This window comes from Sus scrofa, chromosome 4 (genome assembly GCF_000003025.6).
Source record: "Sus scrofa isolate TJ Tabasco breed Duroc chromosome 4, Sscrofa11.1, whole genome shotgun sequence".
Classification (NCBI taxonomy): domain Eukaryota; kingdom Metazoa; phylum Chordata; class Mammalia; order Artiodactyla; family Suidae; genus Sus; species Sus scrofa.
The window spans coordinates 38,184,463-38,204,548 of NC_010446.5; the positions used below are offsets into that span (position 1 = coordinate 38,184,463).

General features: G+C 36.0%; 1 protein-coding gene across 2 annotated transcripts in view; it reads left to right on the top strand.

Annotated features, from left to right (window-relative positions):
- STK3 (serine/threonine kinase 3) overlaps positions 1-20,086 on the top strand; it is a 294,976-nt gene that overhangs the window by 172,661 nt on the left and 102,229 nt on the right. For both annotated transcript variants that reach the window (XM_005655350.3, XM_021089060.1), the window contains 2 exons: positions 1,968-2,105; positions 14,160-14,285. In XM_005655350.3, the coding sequence (XP_005655407.3) occupies positions 1,968-2,105; positions 14,160-14,285 (264 nt within the window). The remainder of the gene's footprint in view (positions 1-1,967; positions 2,106-14,159; positions 14,286-20,086) is intronic.

Below are 20,086 nucleotides of genomic sequence, written 5' to 3' on the forward strand. Positions count from 1 at the left end.
TTAAGAACCATTCCTGTCACTGTCTTATCTAAAAGGCTTAAAACTTGTTTGTGCTTTCTTTCTCACAGTGGAAATAAAAGAGGAAGACCTGGGAAAATGTATACATTGAAAACAGCTATCATTTATCATTTCTCTATCCTCTTACTAGCTCTTTGTTTAGATTTAGTAACCCTTTTTGCTCTGTACTTCACCTTCTTGAAACATAGTAGAAGCAGTAGAATACTTTGCTAATCTTTTGCATAAAGACCCTTTTGTAGATCTGAAATTTTGTGTGTTAAGTCACTTAGCCTCTCTGGACTTTTGATTTCTTTTCTGTTAAATGAGAAGATTGAGCTAAATTATCCCTCATTTATCTTAATACTTAGAAAGTTTGTGATTTTAAGATACTTGTCAATGGCTTTTGAACAGTTAGTAAAACTTCAGTGGAGAGTGGAACAGTTTTATTTTATCCAAGGAATGCATTAAAATTGATATCCCCATAAGAATATATTATCTTTATTAGTTTGTTTACAGTTTGGGTGTTTTTAACGTATATGAACAAGTTTTGAACATAGTTATGATTAATTTTTCAACGGTTAAAAAAAAACAACTTAGTTTCTAAGTGTCATGGTGGTTTCTAGTATTACCATCTTTATTTTCTTTGAGCCTTAAGGAGAAGGGACATAAGTTTATGTACATGAAATTCATTTGCATATGAAGAGAGAGGACTAGCCCAAAAAAAAAAAAAAAAAAAAAAAGAGGTGAAAAAATGAGCTGGAACAGACAGACACCTCTATTCTGGAAAGTCAGAGAATAGTGAGGTCTAGAAAGGGAGTTTTTGGTATGCTTCACCCCTGACTATGTCTTTGAGAGCCCCATGTTTGTATACTGCAAACGCATATATTAATTGATTGCCAGAAAGCTTTTTTTCCCCCCCATGTCACCTGTAGTTCTGATTGTGTAATTGTCTACAAACTTACCTATTAAAACTAGTCAGTTATAATATGGTTGGATTCATTTTACTTTGTAAAATTTTTGTCATTGCTTTGTTTGCCTTTTATTTAATAACACTATGTGGAAATGAAAATGATAATAGCCAGTATTTGTTGAGTACTTGATATACTTGTTATAACTTTATTATTGTTTTCATATCTTTTCAAAGAAAATGATGTTTTAGTGATGGTATTTGATCGGAAACTATTCCGGAGCCCAGGAGAGAAGTTAATTCATTACATACAGTGGTTTTCTATGAACATTAGGAATTAATTCTCTTGTCAAAAAAAGGATGACTGAGTAGCTAGGAGGACAGGATGACAGGGAGACATTTTAGAGTTTTTGAGTTTTGAACTATCTGAATGTATGATCATTAAGACTTAGTTATTAATACTAAATTAAATTATTAGTGATAACTTGAAGTGGTATATTACCTTTAAAATTTTTCATTTGGAATGCCAGTGCATATATTTAGAAAGAGAAATAAAAGTCTTGGCTCTGTCAAGTATTATTTCAAATCACAGCAGTAATTATATTTGTGCTTAAATACTTTGGATTGCAGAAGCAAATTGGACTGCTGCTAGCTGTTCTGAGCAGTAGTACTTATAAAACTGAAATATAAAACTGAAATGGTAAGTAAATCTGGCATGCAATAGCAAAATTTGAGGATATATCTATTTAACTAGAGAATGTCCTTAGCTTGGTAAAAGGGGTTAGAAATGCAGTCTTCTTTGGAGACTGATTAAAAATAATAGATAAAATAAAGAATGATGTGCTCAATGAGCTACAATTCAAATAGAGGAAATTTAATGGGAAATGATTACATTAGTAGCAGATGGGCTTGCTTCCTGAATTGCAATCTTACTGGAAATCCTAGAACAGCTTACATTTGTTTTTCAGATTTAGAGTCTGATAAAAAGATAGATAAGAGATTTGTTTATTTGGTGCGTTATTGTGATTCTTACTGTGTCTTTTGGACATTTCATTTTTACTAGGCTATTTTTATGATTCCCACAAACCCACCACCAACATTCAGGAAGCCCGAACTTTGGTCTGACGATTTCACTGATTTTGTTAAAAAATGCCTGGTGAAGAGTCCTGAGCAGAGAGCTACTGCGACACAACTTTTACAGGTCAGTGCTCATGTCTCTAAGGGAAGGATATTTTCTTTACACATTTTAGCTTTCTAATATTGACCAGCATTTCTGTGAGTTTCATTACTGATTTCTAAAGATGTAAACCTCCTAGGAAATATGGATTGATTGAGAGACAGACAAACAGAAAGACAGACACATACACACACCATTCTTCTCCTGTGTATCCTCTTTCTCTGATTTTTTTCTTTTCTATTTTCCAAGGTCACTCTTTTGTCTCTACCACAACTACTCCTGTCCACTTATATTTTTATCAACTCTTTCCTCTTTCTTTCTTTTTTTTTTTAGAGCAAAATATCCAAAGGGTTCTCATTTCAGAAATGAGTTCTTATCTGCGTTGTTACTGTTTCTCAGTTTTTCTTCTTGATTAATTATTCTTTGACCAGGCATTTCTTCTTTGACTTTTTACTCTGTAAGACATGCAGATGCAAGATCCCTGAACTCCTTGGAAAGATCACATATTCTAAGTACTGGTTACCTAAGATTACCTAAATGAAGTTTCAATATCCCTGTATAAGTAGACTTTGTATCCAGAGTGTCAGGAGGTTTTTTAAAAATTTGCTTTGGCATTAAATGCAAATTGAAATAGTTTAATACTTTTAACAAGTATTTGTTGAGTCTTTATTTTTCCGGCAGAATTGGTTCAGACCTCTAAGCTATAATAAGTGTACATGTTAACAAAACCTGATATTTTAAAAAATAATTCTTTTTGCTAAATGACAAAGGATTAAAAGCATAGTCCTTATAAAAGGGACTTTTCCCAGGTGCTTTTTTTTTTTTTTTCAAAATAAATTGTTGAGGGAAATAAGAAACAGGCTCTTAAATGTAAGGTTTATTGTTATGAAATTTAACTTAATACTCAATCGCCATGGAAGACAATTTAGCAATATCTGTCTAGAATAAAATATCATACAATTCTTCCAGAGATTTGCTCTACAGAAAAATTTAACCATGTGTAAAATAACATATGTGTAGAAATCTTCATAAAACATTGTAATGGCAAAAGATTGGAAACCACATAAATACATGTCAACAAATTGGAAGCAATTTGAGGTCCATTGAGAGGAGTGATTGACAGAATACACACACCCACACACACATATATGTATACATACATCTGTCAGTGCTTGTAGTGGAGTATCTCGAGAAAAATAAGCAGAAATTAGACTCCAGAGAAGATAACTGTATGGCTGAGAAGCAGGTGTGGGATGGAGACTTTTTGCTGACAGCTCTTTTTGAGCCTCTTGAATTTTGTGTTATGTGCAAATATTACCTTTTAAAAATAATTGATTGGAACATGTATTTCAAAATATTATGAGCATTTTAAAGGAATTTGAGGCACATAAATCTAGGATTTATTGATATTATTATTGGATTGAGTGGCTAAATTATTCAACTCTAAGGAAGGCAAGAAAGAAGCAGATGGGAAAATAACAGAAAAAGTGGGACAAATAGAAAAAAAAATTTGATATGAAAGTAAATCCAAGTGTATCTGATAATTAATTTTTGGATTAGATAACCAGTATTTCTTTCTAGTCTTTCTTCCATAATCTTTTCTCTTATTTCTCATGAAATTCTGTTATTGACCTAGAGTTTTTAGGGTGGAAAAGCATTTAAGAAATATTCTAGAAAACTGCCTAATTTTGTATATGAGAGTACTGAAGTCCACAAAGATTCAGCAACTCACTGAAGATCACATAGTGAATAAGGAATTGGTTCTAGACATTCCATTTGCCCCCCACTTGTCACTGTTTTTCCATTCTGCTTTCTGCCCAGTAAGTTGACTGTATGCACAGTTAATGTAACAAGCTTTCTTGCCCTCTGGCTTCTAGTTGGGTTTGCCCAAGCATTTTTCTTTATATTAAGGGCAAACAATGCAACTGGTATTTTTTGTTTGTTTGTTTTGGTTTTTTTTTTTTTTTTTTTTTTGTCTTTTTTTGTCTTTTTGTCTTTTTAGGGCAGCAGCTGCAGCATACAGAGGTTCCCAGGCTAGGAGTCTAATTGGAGATATTGCTGCTGGCCTATGTCAGAGCCATAGCAACTCGGGATCCGAGCCGAGTCTGCAACCTACACCACAGCTCACGGCAACGCTGGATCCTTAACCCACTGAGTGAGGCCAAGGATTGAACCCGAAACCTCATGGTTCCTAGTCGGATTTGTTTCTGCTGCGCCACGACAGGAACTCCACAACTGGTTTTATGTAGTGGTTGTGAGCCACTATTTGTTTTCTTTTCTTTTTTTTAGGGCTGCACTTGTGGCATATGGAAGTTCCCAGGCTAGGGGTTGAATTGGAGCTACAGCTGCTGGCCTATGCCACAGCCATAGCAACCCAGGATCCAAGCTGAGTCTATGACCTACACCGCAGCTCATAGCAACTCTAGATCTGAGTGAGGACAGGCATCGAACCCTCATCCTCATGGATACTAGTCGGATTCATCACCCCTGAGCTACAACAGAATTCCCTACTATTTGTTTTCTTGATTAAAAATTTTTTTTTTTTTTTGTATTGTGCTGTTGCTGACCATCAAGGCCCACTGTTGTAATGTGGTGTCCTCCTCTGGCCTCTTAACTGACCCCTTGTTTGACCTTCCTTTTCTTCCCTCTATAAATACTGAAATAATAAACTTAGAATTCCTTATGGAGGTCATGCTTCTTAAAACCACTGTACTTTTGCTCACCCTGTTTGTCTCACCCCTTATTCCTAGTTTAAAGACCACCTTCATCAACAAGCCCCTTTTTACTCATTGTCTCATAGTTTCTAATTCAAATTAGGTACTCCTGGAGTTCCTGTTGTGGCACAGCAGAAATGAATCTGACTGGGAACCATGAGGTTGCAGGTTCAATCCCTGGCCTTGTTCAGTGGGTTAAGGATCTGGCATTGCCATGAGCTGTGGTGTAGATCACAGACACAGCTTGGAGAGTTAAATTAAACTCTCAGAATTTAGTATTATCATCAAGTTTTAATGGGCACTTATCTATAATCTACTTGTATAGGAAGTCATACTGAGTTTTTCAGAGTGGTTTATTTTCTGACACAAGGTAGATAATTGTATAAGTTTAAAAGAATCATAGGCTGAAACTGAAAGGATCTTTTGAGATTGTTGACTTGACTCTTAGTAGTTATTAAAGATGAGGATATTGAATCCCCAGGGAGAAGATTCAAGTTCAGCCTAGTGGCACCAGAGTTCCTGATTTGAAAATGCTCCTTATACCTTCTGGTGGGCAGCCTAGAACCTGAAAGTCTGCTCTTGCCTTAGGCTGGCCTTCTACAAGAATGTTAGCTTGACTGAGATCTGCCATTATTTGAACTGATCCATGGGCTTGGCTGTGAACTACTACAGCATGTAATTTATTCTTCATTTTAGCCAGTTCAAGTGAGGAATAGAAACTTTGTCTACCTTGCTGTCCCTTCTATTTATAATATAATTATATTAAATACTTCCTCTCCATACATTAAGGTCCATACCAAACAGTATTATAATGTTTCTTTTAACCTTTAAACAATTTTTAAAATCTCAAGAGAATAAGGGCAACTTATTTTATTTAACCTATTTTTCTTCTTTTGTTCTTTCTCATATTCAAAAGTTCTTTTTTTTTATTACTTCTTTTCTGTGAGGAAGATTTCCTTTAGCCATTCATTTGAGGTAGTTCTGTTTAGGTAATACTATTAGTTTTCCTTCATCTGAGAATGTCTTGTCCTCTCTTCATTCCTGAAGGATATAGAATTCTGGCTATAGAATTCTTGGTTGACAGTTCTTTTAACACTTGGAAAATGTCGTGCCACTTCCTTCTGATAACTGTTGTTTCTTATGAGAAATCTATAGTCATCTAAGTTGTTTTACCCCTTGATCTTTCCAAGATTTTTTCTTTGTTGGGAGTTCTCGTCGTGGTGCAGTGGTTAACGAATCCGATTAGGAACCATGAGGTTGCGGGTTCAATCCCTGCCCTTGCTTAGCCGGTTAAGGATCAGGTGTTGCCGTGAGCTGTGGTGTAGGTCACAGACGTGGCTCGGATCCCTCATTGCTGTGGCTCTGGCATAGGCCATTGGCTCCAGCTCCGATTCAACCCCTAGCCTGGGAACCTCCAAGTGCTGCGGGAGCAGCCCTAGAAAAGGCAAAAGGACAACAGCAACAACAAAAACAAGATTTTTTCTTTGTCCTAATTTTTAAAAGTTTAATTATGGTGTGTCTTGGTGTGGATTTCTTTGGATTTAGGTATGTTCAGCTTCTTGAATCTGTGAGTTTGTTTCTCTTGCTAATTTGGGGAAGTTTCCAGCCATTATTTTGTCAAACATTTTTTCAGCCCTATCCATTTTTCTTCCTAGGACTCCACTGACACAAATGTTAGATTTTTGTCTTAGTCACACAGGTTCCTGAGATTCTATTAATTTTTATTCTCTGTTGTTTGTATTGTATAATTTCTACTCTTTCATGTTCTGATTCACCAAGTCTTCTTTCTGTCCCATTCTGTTCTTTAGCCAGCCCATCCATTAAATTTTGATTATTGTTATTATATATTTCAGTTATTTTCATTTGTTTCTTTTTTATGTATTCAATTCTTTGCTGAGACTTTCTGTTTTTCATTTGTTTATAAAAGTGTAACTGGTTATTGGAGCATTTTTATGATGATTGCTTTATAATCCTTGTTGGGTAATTCTTTTTTTTTTCCCCCAGGAACACATTTATTAACCATCGCCATTGTGGTCCACTAATTTTTTTCTTTATAACTATAGTTATAAATCACCATTTTATTTTATTGTTCATTTTTTAAAAATTAAAGTATAGTTGAGTTACAATGTTGTGCCATTTTCTGTTGTACAGCAAAGTGATCCAGACACACACACATACACGTATATATATTCAAATTCCTTTTCTCACATCATCTCGCATCATGGTCTATCCTAAGAGATTGGACACATTTCCCTCTGCTCTACAGGAGGACCTCATTGCTCAATCATTCTAAGTGTAATAGTTTGCATCTACTAACTCCAAACTTCCAGCCCATCCCTGCTCCCTCCCCCTTCCCCTTGGCAACCACTAGTCTGTTTGCTATGTCTGTGAGTCTGTTTCTGTTTTGTAGATAGGTTCATTTGTGCTTGTGGGATAATTCTGATATCCATGTCATCTTGACGTTGGTGTCAGTTGACTGTATTTTCCCATTTAAGTTGAGATTTTTCTGCTTCTTGTTATGATGAGTGATTTTGATTTGAATCTTGGGCATTTTAGGTATTATGAAACTCTGGGTCTTACTTAAATTTTTTATAATAAGAGGAGTCCTCTGACACTGCTTCATTGGAATAAAGGGATGCCATCTCGTTTCTGCCAGGTTACAGTGTCCCCTCCTTGATCGTCTTTGACATATAGGGTGGAAGGGGGTTCCTTATTACCACTGGACAGAGTTGAGAGCCCAAGTTCCCTCAGTGGCCTCTGCTGGCACTGGAAGGCCTCATGATAGCCGGGTGGTAATGAAAGTTCTGATTCTCCAATAGACCTCCTCTGATCCTACTGTAGCAGGGAAGGAGATGAAGTTTCTTTATTACTGCCTGGTAGCAATGTAAGTCCAGGCTCTAACATGGCTTCCTCCAGTATTCCCACTGGAGTTTGGGAACACTTTTTATACTGCCTGGTGTAGATGAATGTCCTAGCTTAACATTTGGTCTTCTCTGACACCACCTTGTGCAAGGATTGGACAGCCTCTAGAGGGTGATGTCTAGGTCCACTACCCAGCCTTTGCTATTTGGAGTGTGGCCATTGCTTTCTCTGTGGTGTTTAGGTGAAGTAGAATGGTTGTTGTCTAAGAGAGAAGATGGCACACTGGCTAGCTATCCCTTTCCTGATCTTTTGGCTTAAGAAAGCAGTATTCTGTAGGGGCTTTTTTAGTTTGTGTCCATTGGTTTTTGGATTGCTGACTTCTCCAATAACCAGTCTGGAATAAATGAGATGAAAAGAAGTCCCATGGAACTCACAGCTATGTCTTTTCTTGGGTTTTGTGCTCCTTAGCTGGTCTGCCACCTTCTCTCCACCTTTTAGTCTTCTTATATTTGTTTTATATATGATGTCCAGGGTTTTAGCTGTACATTATTGGGCAGGTAAAGGGATAAGTATGACTACTCAATCTGTCCAGAAGCAGAAGTCTCTAAATTTTCATTTTCTCAGCTCTTTTGAATATATTATTTATTTGAATTCTTTCAGTTCAGAAATTGACAATTCAGAACATGAACAAAATTTAAGAGAAAATATTTCAGGTTTTAAAAGAGTAAGTTTTCAGGCATCCTTACTTTTAAAATGTATGACCAAGAATGTGATAGATTGATTTGGGGTATTCTCTGCCTTGTCATTAAGTTAGGTGGTTTAAGAATTCTTGCCCTCTTTTAGGTTAGATTTTACTTCAGATACATTTAGAAATAGAGAAATAATTGCCTTTTAGAATTTTGGTGCATTTATTGGCTTTTTAAAAAATTCTGCATGTAATTACCCTCTTGTCTGACATTAATATTAAATTTTTAGTTTGTAGTTTTTTTCTTTCGTTTTCTGGCATTTGATTGAACATATCAGTATTCTGCTATATTACCCTCTAGTTCTTTTATATTTCCATTTTTTTGACTTTTAACTTTATAATCTATCTGGAAATTATTTTGATGTTTCTGAGGTAATGATCTGGTTGGATTCTCCTCACCACCACTTCCCAAAAAACCCCAGGCAATAATTGCTTTTTTTTTCATTGCAGTTGTGGTCTTTATAATATGCTAGGTTATTTTGTATGTTATATTCTATTTCTGGGCATTATATTTCTGTTTTGTTGTTCTTTACATTCTTATGCTGGTACCAAATGCTTCTCTAGCTTTTTTAACAAAAAAGTATAATTTCTATTTATTGACTTTTTTTACATTAGCTCAATTTGATTATTCAGGTCCCTTTAATATTATTTTTTTGCCTGTTTTATTTCTCCCTGACTGAAAAAGAGTAGTAATATTTCCTATTCTTATTTATTTAGGTTAACTTCTTATGACTCTATTTTTGTTACATATAATGCTCTACTGATATCAAATTTATAACTGTCATATCTTTACATTATGTCCCTTATTAGTTTTATATGACTCTTCATTTACTGTATTTGCTTTCAATTCTCCTTTTTTGATCATGTTATTCTTGATGTCATTTTATGTGTGACTGATATTTCATTGCCTATCTTTGAGTTGTAATCCAAATCCTTTTTAGTGTGCCCCTATAGAAATATAATTTGAATTTATTTTACTGAGTATATCTCATAGATAAAGCATGTAATTGAATTTATCTTATGAACTGAATATCTTTTAGTACTTAATTAAAATGCTGTTTAATAAATGGAAATTCAGCCCATTTACATTGGCTTATAACATTCAGTCACAGTGTCATGTTTTATTTTTGTCATCTTGTTTTCTTTGGTTTTTGTTGTTGTCCTTTTTTTTATGTTACTTTGCATTTTTAGATTTTACCATCTGCTACTTTTAAAAAGCCTTTAAAATAGTCTTTCAAAATCTGCCATTGTATCTGATAAAACTCTTCTAATTATCACTTATGCTCAAATAATATGGCCTTGTTCTCTAAGCACCCTTTTATCTTTATTAGCCAGTTCCTCTTTGTTGGTCAAAATGATGCCTGTAGCAGTTATGTAGGGAAAACATGAGTGCAAATGAAGTAAGACATACCAAGATTTTGAGATTAGGAACATTAAACTCCATAGACTAATGGTAGCATAACATTGTGTAGTCAGTTCACAATGAACTGCATGGAAATAAGTTTGCAGTGGACTGGATGTATACTTTGGCATATCTTAAATATAAAACTGTGGCCTGGAGGATTGGCTCATAATTTTTCCTGAAAAGGTTAGGTATAATACAATTTGAGATTTTTTGAAAGAGATATGGTTCTCTTGGTTCCCAGTTTTTGCCCTGTTATTAGTCTTCTTTCACTTCTGTTAATATATAGTTACTAAATTCTTGAGTTCTTCCCATCAGATTCAGTATTTCATGATAATCGTGGCAGCTATTTTTTAACTCAGGTTTTTAACAATTTGCTCTTGTACTATTATAGTTTCACCCCATCTTATTTCATTTCTAAAGTCTACTGTAAGATTATGCTATCTCAGGAGTTCCCGTTGTGTCTCAGTGGTTAACAATCCAACTAGGAACCACGAGGTTGTGGGTTCAATCCCTGGCGTTGCTCAATGGATTAAGGATCTGGCATTGCCGTGTAGGTCACAGACGTGGCTCAGATCCCACGTTGCTGTTGCTGTGGCGTAGGACAGCAGCTACAGCTCCAATTAGACCCCTAGCCTGGGACCCTCCATATGCCACAAGAGCAGCCCTAGAAAAGGCAAAAAGACTAAACAAGATTATGCTATCACAGACATTCTTTTCCTTATGCTGTTCTCTTGTTTATGTAATTAGAGTGGCTGTCAGGTGAAATTCAGGTATCTCATCCTAAGTATTTGTGCTTCTTATCCCACTGTTACCTGTGTCTAAACTCACAGGACACCACTTCTCTGAGCAGTGTTTTTGCTTCAGCTAGACAGATCTTCCTGCAGTGCTCTAACATATCTCCCCTCTTTGTGTGTTTGTTCATATTGTTTGCACTTTTCCTTCTCCCTAAAATGGTCCATTTCTTCTGTGTGAGGCATCTGAGATTACCTCCCCTGTTCTTTTGCTTTTAAATCTCTTAATCCTTTGGGCTTTGCTGAATCATCATGAGTGTAACTTGTATGTCACATTGTAAATTTTCCTGTGTGTTTGTCTTTTATTCCTTATTCTAGGTAATAAGTTACTTAAGGGCAAAGAACCTATCTTCAATAATTATTAATTTTTGTGACCTTTTCACCAGTGTTTCTCAGAATTTTTTCAAGTAGGACTGGGATTTCTTCCTTCCTCCTCTCCACCATCCCGTAGGGCATTATCTTTGTCTGCTTCCCAGTGTAGTAGAAAGAGAGGAAATAATGGAAGAGTGCAGGCTCACAGTGTAACACAACACAGGCACTCACATTTCATTGGCAAGAACTTAGTTACATAATCATAACCAGCTGCAGGGAAGGCTGGGAAATGTAGGCTCTAGCTGGGCAACCATAAGTCCAGCCACAGTTGTTTTGGTGGGTGACTAGGCGTCTCAACTATAGATATATTGATAGATCTTAATTTATCTGGTGATCAGTCTATAACTGCTATGAAGGAATTTATTGGTTCTTGACTAGCAATCCTAGAATTTCTGTAATCTGGTAAAATTCTTACTCATGGTTTTCCCAAAAGATATGTTCACCATTTTAAAGCCTCTTCCAAATGACTGTAGTTTCTTCTTTAGAACTGAGGGGTTTTTTTTGTTTGTTTGTTTTTGTTTTTGTTTTTTGCTTTTTTTTAGGGCTGCATTTGTGGCATATGAAAGTTCCCAGGCTAGGGGTCGAATCAGAGCTGCAGCTGCCCGCCTACACTTCAGCCACAGGAATGCCAGATCTGAGCCGAGACTGGGACCTACACCACCCGCTCATGGCAACGCCAGATCCTTAACCCACTGAGCGAGGTTAGGGATTAAACTTGCATCCTCATGGATACCATTCAGGTTCATTACCACTGAGCCACAATGGGAACTCCCTAAAATTTTTTTTAATCTTAAGAATATTATTGTGTTGTATTGATCCTTATTAGAATATCTCAGATGGCTTTTACCTGACTCTATCTACTGACATATAATTATGAAAATTACATTTTGATGCCATATTGCTACCTCAAAATAAGGTTGTCTATTCCAAATTATACTTAGCCTTTCCTTCTACTTTCTTATATGCCCCTCTCTCTTAATTAAAAAGTCATCAAACACCTCGGTATTTTCTACTGGTTTTCCTTCTGTTATCAGAACTGTAGCAAACTCAGATATTTTAGCTAAATCAGGATGGAATAAAAAAGGGAGAAAAGTTATCTTATATATAGTATAGAAATGAAGCAGTACTGGGAGTTCCCATCATGGCGCAGTGGTTAACAAATCCAACTAAGAACCATGAGGTCTCAGGTTCGATCCCTGGCCTTGCTCAGTGGGTTAAGGATCCAGTGTCACCATGGTGTAGGTCGCAGATGCGGCTTGGATCCAGCTTTGCTGTGGCTGTGGCTTAGGCCAGCGGCTACAGCTCCGATTCGACTCCTACCCTGGGAACCTCCATATGCTGTGGGAGTGGCCCTAGAAAAGGCAAAAAGACAAAAAAAAAAAAAAAAAAAAAAAGAAAAGAAATGAAGCAGTAACTTATTTTATGAAAAGTATTTTTCTTTTATTACTATTTTTTACTTCTCCATTGGAAATGATTACATTATTAAAGGGATAATAAAATAAAAAATATGTAAAAGAAATAACAGAATAGTTGCCCTTTATTTTTTTTTGATCCCTGGTTCTGGCTGTTAGCTTGTTAAGATTAATTAAAATTTGTAACTAATAACCACAATTTTTTTTTTTTTTGTCTTTTTAGGGCCGCACCCACAGCATATGGAGGTTTCCAGGTAGGGGTCAAATTGGAGCTGTAGCCGCTAAACTACGCCACAGCCACAGCAACACAGGATCTGAGCCATGTCTGCAACCTACATCACAGCTCATGGCAATGCCAGATCCTGAACCCACTGAGTGAGGCCAGGGATCAAACCTAGTCAGATTTGTTTCTGCAAAGCCACGGTGGGAACTCCTAATTTTATTTTTATATGTAATATAATCATCAATCTATTTTTTTACCACCTAATCTGTACTTCCTTTGGACAGTTATATCTTTAAGGGTAATGTATATTTGTTTGTTTCTTGTGATGAGAACTCTTAGGATTTACTCTCTTAACAGCTTTCATATAAACATACAACAGTGTTAATTATATTTATCATGCTATATATTACATCCCTAGTACTTATTTACTTCCATAAAGTGGAATTTTGTACCTTTTGACTGCCTTCATCTAGCTCCCGCTTCCCCCAGCTCCCACATCTCATAATCAAAAATCTCATTTCTTTTTCTATGACCTTGTTTGGTTTTGAAATATAATTGACCTATAGCACTATGTTAGTTCCTGTTATGTAACATGGTGATTTGATATTTCTATACATTTCAAAATGATCACCACAATAAGTCCACTTACCGTCTATTATCATACAAAGATATTACAAGAGGTAATGTAGTTTTAGTAACAGAATTACACTTTCGTGTGTGTACTTTAATGGTTTTTGTAAAAGCAAGTAAACCTAAAAGTAAAATGTTTATTTATAAAACAGCTGAAGTAGTCTTTGTTCTCAACCTATACATTTTTTTTCTTTTTAGGGCAGCACCCATGTCATATCAAAGTTCCCAGGCTAGGGGTCAAATCCGAGCCATAGCTGCCGGCCTACCCCACAGCCATAGTAAACAGGATCCAAGCTGCATCTGTGACCTACACCACAGCCTGTGGCAATGCTGGATCCCCGACCCACTGAATGAAGCCAGGGATTGAAGCCACATCCTCATGGATACTAGTTGGATTCATTTCCACTGTGCCACAGTGGGAGCTCCTTAACCTGTACATTTAAATCTGGATACTAGTTGGATTCATTTCCACTGTGCCACAGTGGGAGCTCCTTAACCTGTACATTTAATTCTGGATAAAAGACCAGTCATTGAAGCCTGTGATCCTAGTTGTTATTTATGTGTTGGTTTTTTTTGTTTTGTTTTGTTTTGTTTTGTTTTGTTTTTGCTTTTTAGGGCTGAACCCACAGAATGTGGAGGTTCCCAGGCTAGAGGTCTAATTGAAGCTACAGCTGCCGGCCTACAGCACAGCCACAGCAACGCCAGATCCGAGCCGCATCTGCAACCTACACCACAGCTCACAGCAACGCTGGATCCTTAACCCACTGAGCAAGGGCAGGGATCGAACCCGCAACCTCGTGGTTCCCAGTGGGATTCGTTTCCGCTGTGCCACGACGGGAACTCCCTATGTGTTGTTTTAATGTTTTTAAGATATAATTCACAGAAACCATTTGAATTTATACCATTGAATTTTTACTTTTCTAGCATCCTTTTATCAAGAATGCAAAACCTGTATCAATTTTAAGAGACCTGATCACAGACGCCATGGAGATCAAAGCTAAAAGACATGAAGAACAGCAGCGAGAACTGGAAGAAGAGGAAGAAAATTCGGTTTGTAATTACCCTAAAATAGTTGACTTTTTTCTTCTGTGTCATTTCCCTATAATTTTGGGCTTTTTTTCTTTAAATATATCAATAGCGGTTTCTGTTTTATTGTACAAGTGAGATATATTTGTTCATTAAATCTCAAAATATATTTCATTTTCATTGAATTTGGTGAGAGAGATGCTTTAAGCTTATATTCTAGATATAAATTTTTTTTTTTGCCAGTGAATGCACCATTCATAATTTTAAATAGCATCCTCATGAAGGTGTTTTTTTAATAAATTATATGGGATGATGTAAAGACCTTGGTTCTTGCTCTCAAAGTGTTTTAGTTCCCACTTTGTATTCCTGTGTGATAATAGATGGAGTTAATTTTTTATTTCTCTCTACAAATGATTAACATTTATAAATGTTTTTTTTTTTTAGTTTTTTTTGTAGTTTCAAAAGCGCTTTAATCATATTATTTCATTTGATCTTTAAAAAAAAGTAAGGTTAAATATGTATATATTAGAATCCCGTTTTGCAGTTGAGTGAAATTAGATTAAGAGGGTTCACAAAACGGGTGAGGAATCAAGAATAAAACTTAGTTGTTTACTTTTAAATTACTATGCTCCTTCATTAAGACTTTATGCTCACTTTTCAACCAAATATTTATTAGTACTTCTAAAAATAAACGACATTGGCTTATCCATTATGTAATTTTTGATAAGATTACGTTCTGAAAGAAGTCTAGTCTTTTCCCTTCTGGGGTGGTGCCTATTGGCTTTCCTTTACCTTGTGTAAGTTTCTCGTGAATGTTGGCTTAAACTGCCTTTCAAAAGCTGTCATTGGACTGGTGACTGTTTTTACTTTGCTCTCTTCTTATACTTAGCTATAGGCTGGTCGCCATTTTTGATGGATAGGGAACCATTGATCACCCCAGAACTTACCAGTTTTTACTAGTTTATATAGCAAGGTCTTTAAAACTAGTTAACTTTGGTTACTTTCTTCCACTTTGATGATCTCTTTCTTCACTATTTCCCTGTTTCACTATTTTCCTATTCTTCACTGAGCTCCAATCACATTGATCTTCTTTTAGTTTTTTTATTTTTTTAACATGTCAATAATTTTTCCATATGCAGGGCCTTTGCCTTTGCCATTCCCACTGCTTGAAACATTCTTCCTTAGAACTCATTGAATGACTAGACTCTCATCGTTCGGGCCTCATCTTTATTTATTTATTTATTTATTTATTTTTGTCTTTTTGCTATTTCTTGGGCTGCTCCCGCGGCATATGGAGGTTCCCAGGCTAGGGGTCGAATCAGAGCCATAGCCACTGGCCTATGCCAGAGCCACAGCAATGCAGGATCCGAGCCGCGTCTGCAATCTACACCACAGCTCACGGCAACGCTGGATGGTTAACCCACTGAGCAAGGACAGGGATCGAGCCCGCAACCTCATGGTTCCTAGTTGGATTCATTAACCACTGCGCCACGACGGAAACTCCAGGGCCTCATCTTTAAATATCATATGCCCTTAAAACTTAGCAGTTTAAAATAACACACATTTATTATCTCATGTATCTGGAGATCAGTATTTCAGGAGTGGCATAGTTGGATGATTTTGGCACAGAATCTCTCCTAAGGTTACAATTTAAGTATTGGTCAGAGCTGCAGCCATCTGAAGGCTTGACAAGGACTGCAGTTCCCAGGTAGCTCACTCATATGGCTGTTGGCAGACTACCACAACTCCTTGCCATCTGGGACTCCCATAGGATTATTTGAGAGTCTTCATGGTCTAGCAGCTAACTTCTCTTGGAGTGAGTGATCCAAGAGAGAGAACAAGGAAGACATTTCAATGCCTTTTATACATAGTCTCAGGAGTTGCACACTGTCAATTCTGCCACATTCTATTTATTAAAAGAAGCTATTGGTTATGGAGAATGGTGGAGTAGGAGATCTAAAATTAAGTGGCTCCACAGAAGCAACTATTAAGCTGACAGAAATGGACAAATCAACTTTTTGAAAAGACTAGAATCTAATTTTAAAAACTTGCAGCTTAATGAAGAAAGGCTATTAAGTTTTGGTAAGAAAGTGTTGTGGCATTTTGGCTTCACATGCCTGCCATCCCCAATTTTTTAGCTCAGTGGCAGCCATGGGAACAGTGGTAGAGGTTGGCGGCAGGCAGGGAAAAGGAGTAAGAACCTTATTTTCAAAAAATGGTGCTTCTGCATTTTGTACTATGTGGCAGTTCCCTGAAGGACTGGCATTGGGGGTTTGCCTTTGTTTTGTCTCCTTAAACTGGAGTAGCTTCCTGGATGATGTCTATCAAAAACATCTAAATCTTCTAGAGTTCATAAACAAATTTAGCAAAGTTGTGAAGTACAAGATCAACATACAAAAATCAATTATGTTTTTATGTGCCAGCAATGAACAATGCAAAAAGGAACTTAAGAAAACAATATCATTTACAATAGCATCCAAGAGAATAGAATACTCAAGAATATATTTAGCCATGGAGGTGAAAGAATTATACAATGAAAAATACAACACATTGCTAAAAAGACATCCCATGTTCATGGATTGGAAGACTTAATATTATTTAAATGGCAGTACTTCCCAAAGTGACTCCTGCAATCCACATCAAAACCCCAATGGTCTTTTTTTTTTTTTTTTCCTCAAAACAGAAAAGCCAGTCTTCATATGGAAGAAGGGGTACCAAGAGCTAAAACAATACTGGAAAAATAACAAAATTGGAGGATTCACTTTCTGTATTATGTTTTTAGAACATAATACAATGCTACAGTAATTAAATCAATGTGGTACTGGCATAAACATTGACATATAGATCAATGGAATAGAATTGAGAGTCCAGAAATAAACCCATACATCTGTGGACAATTAATTTTCAACACAAGTGTGGAAACCATTCAGTGGAAAAAGAGCAGTCCCTTTAATAGATGGTACTGGGATAGCCACATGTAAAAGAGTGAAATTGGATCTTTACCTTTTGTTGTATACAGTAATTTTTTTGGGTGGGGGGCACCTGCAGCATTTGGAAGTTCTCAGGCTAGGGGTCAAATCAGAGCTACAACTGTGGGCCTATACCACAGCCACAGCAATGCCAGGTCTAAGCTGCTTCTGGGACCTACACCACAGCTCACGGCAACACCAGATCCTTAACCTACTGAGCAGGGCCAGGGATTGAACCTGTGTTCTTGTGGATACTAGTCGAATTACTCACCATTGAGCCACAACAGGAACTCCACAATGACCTTTTAATATAAGATCACATTAGATGAATCAGTGACCAAAATATAAGAGCTAAAAGTTTATTGCTTTTCAGGATGTTACTAATAGTCTCTTGAGTGCTTCCAGCACATTCAGGGTGTGGAGTATTATGTTCAACCTTTTGAAAGAAAGACTGTCAGAATATTGTGGATAGATTTAAAAAGTCAAATCAGGGTTTTATGATTTCTTAGTTTTCAAATAACTAACCAAGCTGGTGTTTCTGAGTGAAACTACTATGTTGTTTTTTGTTGTTTTAATTGAAATTATAAGAAAAAATTAAGTCTTGGCAGAGTCACACTTTGAGAAGTATTCACATGCTTGCTTTAGATTATGTTCTCGGGCAGTAGTTTCTATCTTGCTCTGACTATAAACAAATGTACACACACATACCCATACAATTTATAAGAACAGGATATATAGGGTAGATCTGAATTCCTTCTACAGTAGGAGTATATTTCTGCACGGCTATTCCTTTTAACCAAATTTTAAAATCAGTAGCCATGTTCTCTCAGAAACTTTTATTTACACTGAAGGCTCAAAATTTTAGAGTTTGTCTTTATCCTGCTCATCCCTTTGGGATTCTCCTGCAATTGGCTTAAAATTGGATTACATATACAGTTTTAAAGTAAAATAGCTAAATTCTCATAGAGCTACATGTCTCCTAATATTCACAGCCTAATTGACGTTGAAGTGATACTCTTATTTTTCATTAAAGTAAAACATTTTCATACAATATGCATTCATTTCTGAACAAGTCTGCACAAAGTTGGACATTGTCTATATAAATTGTAGACATACAGGACTTTTTCTTCTCATTCAGGTTGTACTTACATATCTGTAGCATTCAAGGTGTGAGCATGCATTCTGTCTGGTAATTTATTAATTGTATAATAAACTATTCATTCCTGTGTAGTTCTTAAACTGTAATTAGTGATTTTTGAAAGACTAGTTTTAAGTTATCTGGTATGGCTTATTAAAATATTATGTAGGCACTTATGTTTAAATATTACGAAGTAAAAGTTAGTGCTTTCTATTTTTAAGTAAAATAACAAGGCAGGCATTCCATGCGTGGTACATTGGATGATTATTTAAAAGTGGAATGAATGGTGTTAGTAAATTGAATTTATAAGATAAGACATAGAATGCACCATTGACAAGCGGTTATTTTTAAAGTTGATTAAAAGATTGATAAGGAGTTTACAAGAATTGCTTTGCCACTGTTGATCACATTTCCCATGTTGATCACAGTGTTAATTTAAGTGAAATACAAGAAGCTGAACAGATGTAGGAGAATGTTATTAAAACCTTGAGCAATGAGTGAGACGCTTCTGGATGTTAGGCTTGCTTGAGAGCTTTTGACTTTTATGCATGTCATGGGCCTTTTGTTTTCACTTCATCTAAAGAAAGTGTCATTTTATTTAATGTTAATTTAGTCATGGTTCAAAGAAAAAGGTTTTGCCTATTAACTGGCTTTAGACCATGTTTTAGAGCTTCTGTCTTTGGGAAAGAAATGAAGACTTTATGATGATTTCTTTGTGGTCTGAACTCTAAACTTGGCAGGCTGTGGTCCTTAATGTCTGCGGGAGTACATATCCCCTTTTAATGTGATTCACTGAAGCAGTAGTTCTCAGCATGGGTGTGGGGAGAAATGCCAGGGTGCTTGGAAAAATCCCCACCCCTACAGATGGTAATCTAGCCTCCAGGTGAGCATTCTCAGAACCTTCCATCTTCCTCTACCCCTGTTTAGTAAAGGAACTTCAAATAAACTGGTAAAGAATAGCGCAACATCAGAATTATCCCAAGTCAGTCCAAAGGCTTCTAATGTACCTAACTGGTTAAATGGGCAGTGGTGGGGCCAGGGAGAATTTATCTAAGAGCTGGACAGACTGCTTGGACTAAAAGTCCTGCTTCTGTTTGCAAATAATTGTCATTGGCCAAGTTTAGATAGTTATGACTATGTAAACGTCATAATATATTATTATTACATATTTTTATTTTTGTGACTTCTGGAACGAATAATTGTCACAGCTTTTGTTACTGTTGTTTATTGCTGTTAATTATTCTATGTACCTATCACTAATTTGTTCTCAAATACTGCATTCCCATACTCTTTGCAGAAGCTATAAAGACCTCTGTGTGTATTCAAACACAAATGCTTTATTAGTGTCATACTTTTTTACCAAGGGGACAGTGATAGATCATACCTCATAGAGTTGTTATGGGATGTGATAAAATAATAAATAATATAAATAAAATATGGGAATGTAATAAAAGTATCTTCACACTTAAAACAGTTTATCTCATATAATATGCTCAATTAAGTTTAGCTTCATTTTTATTAATGCTACTGCTTATATTACCAGTACTACTCTTATGTATATTATAATATGTATATATTTTATTATTAGAATATTTTGGCCAGGCTTTTTGTTTTTGTTATTGTTTTGGTTTTTTTTTTTTTTTTTTTTTTTAGTTTTTGATATTTCCTTGGTGTTAGTTTTTGGTGCTGATGATGGTTTTTCTATTCTATGGGCCACC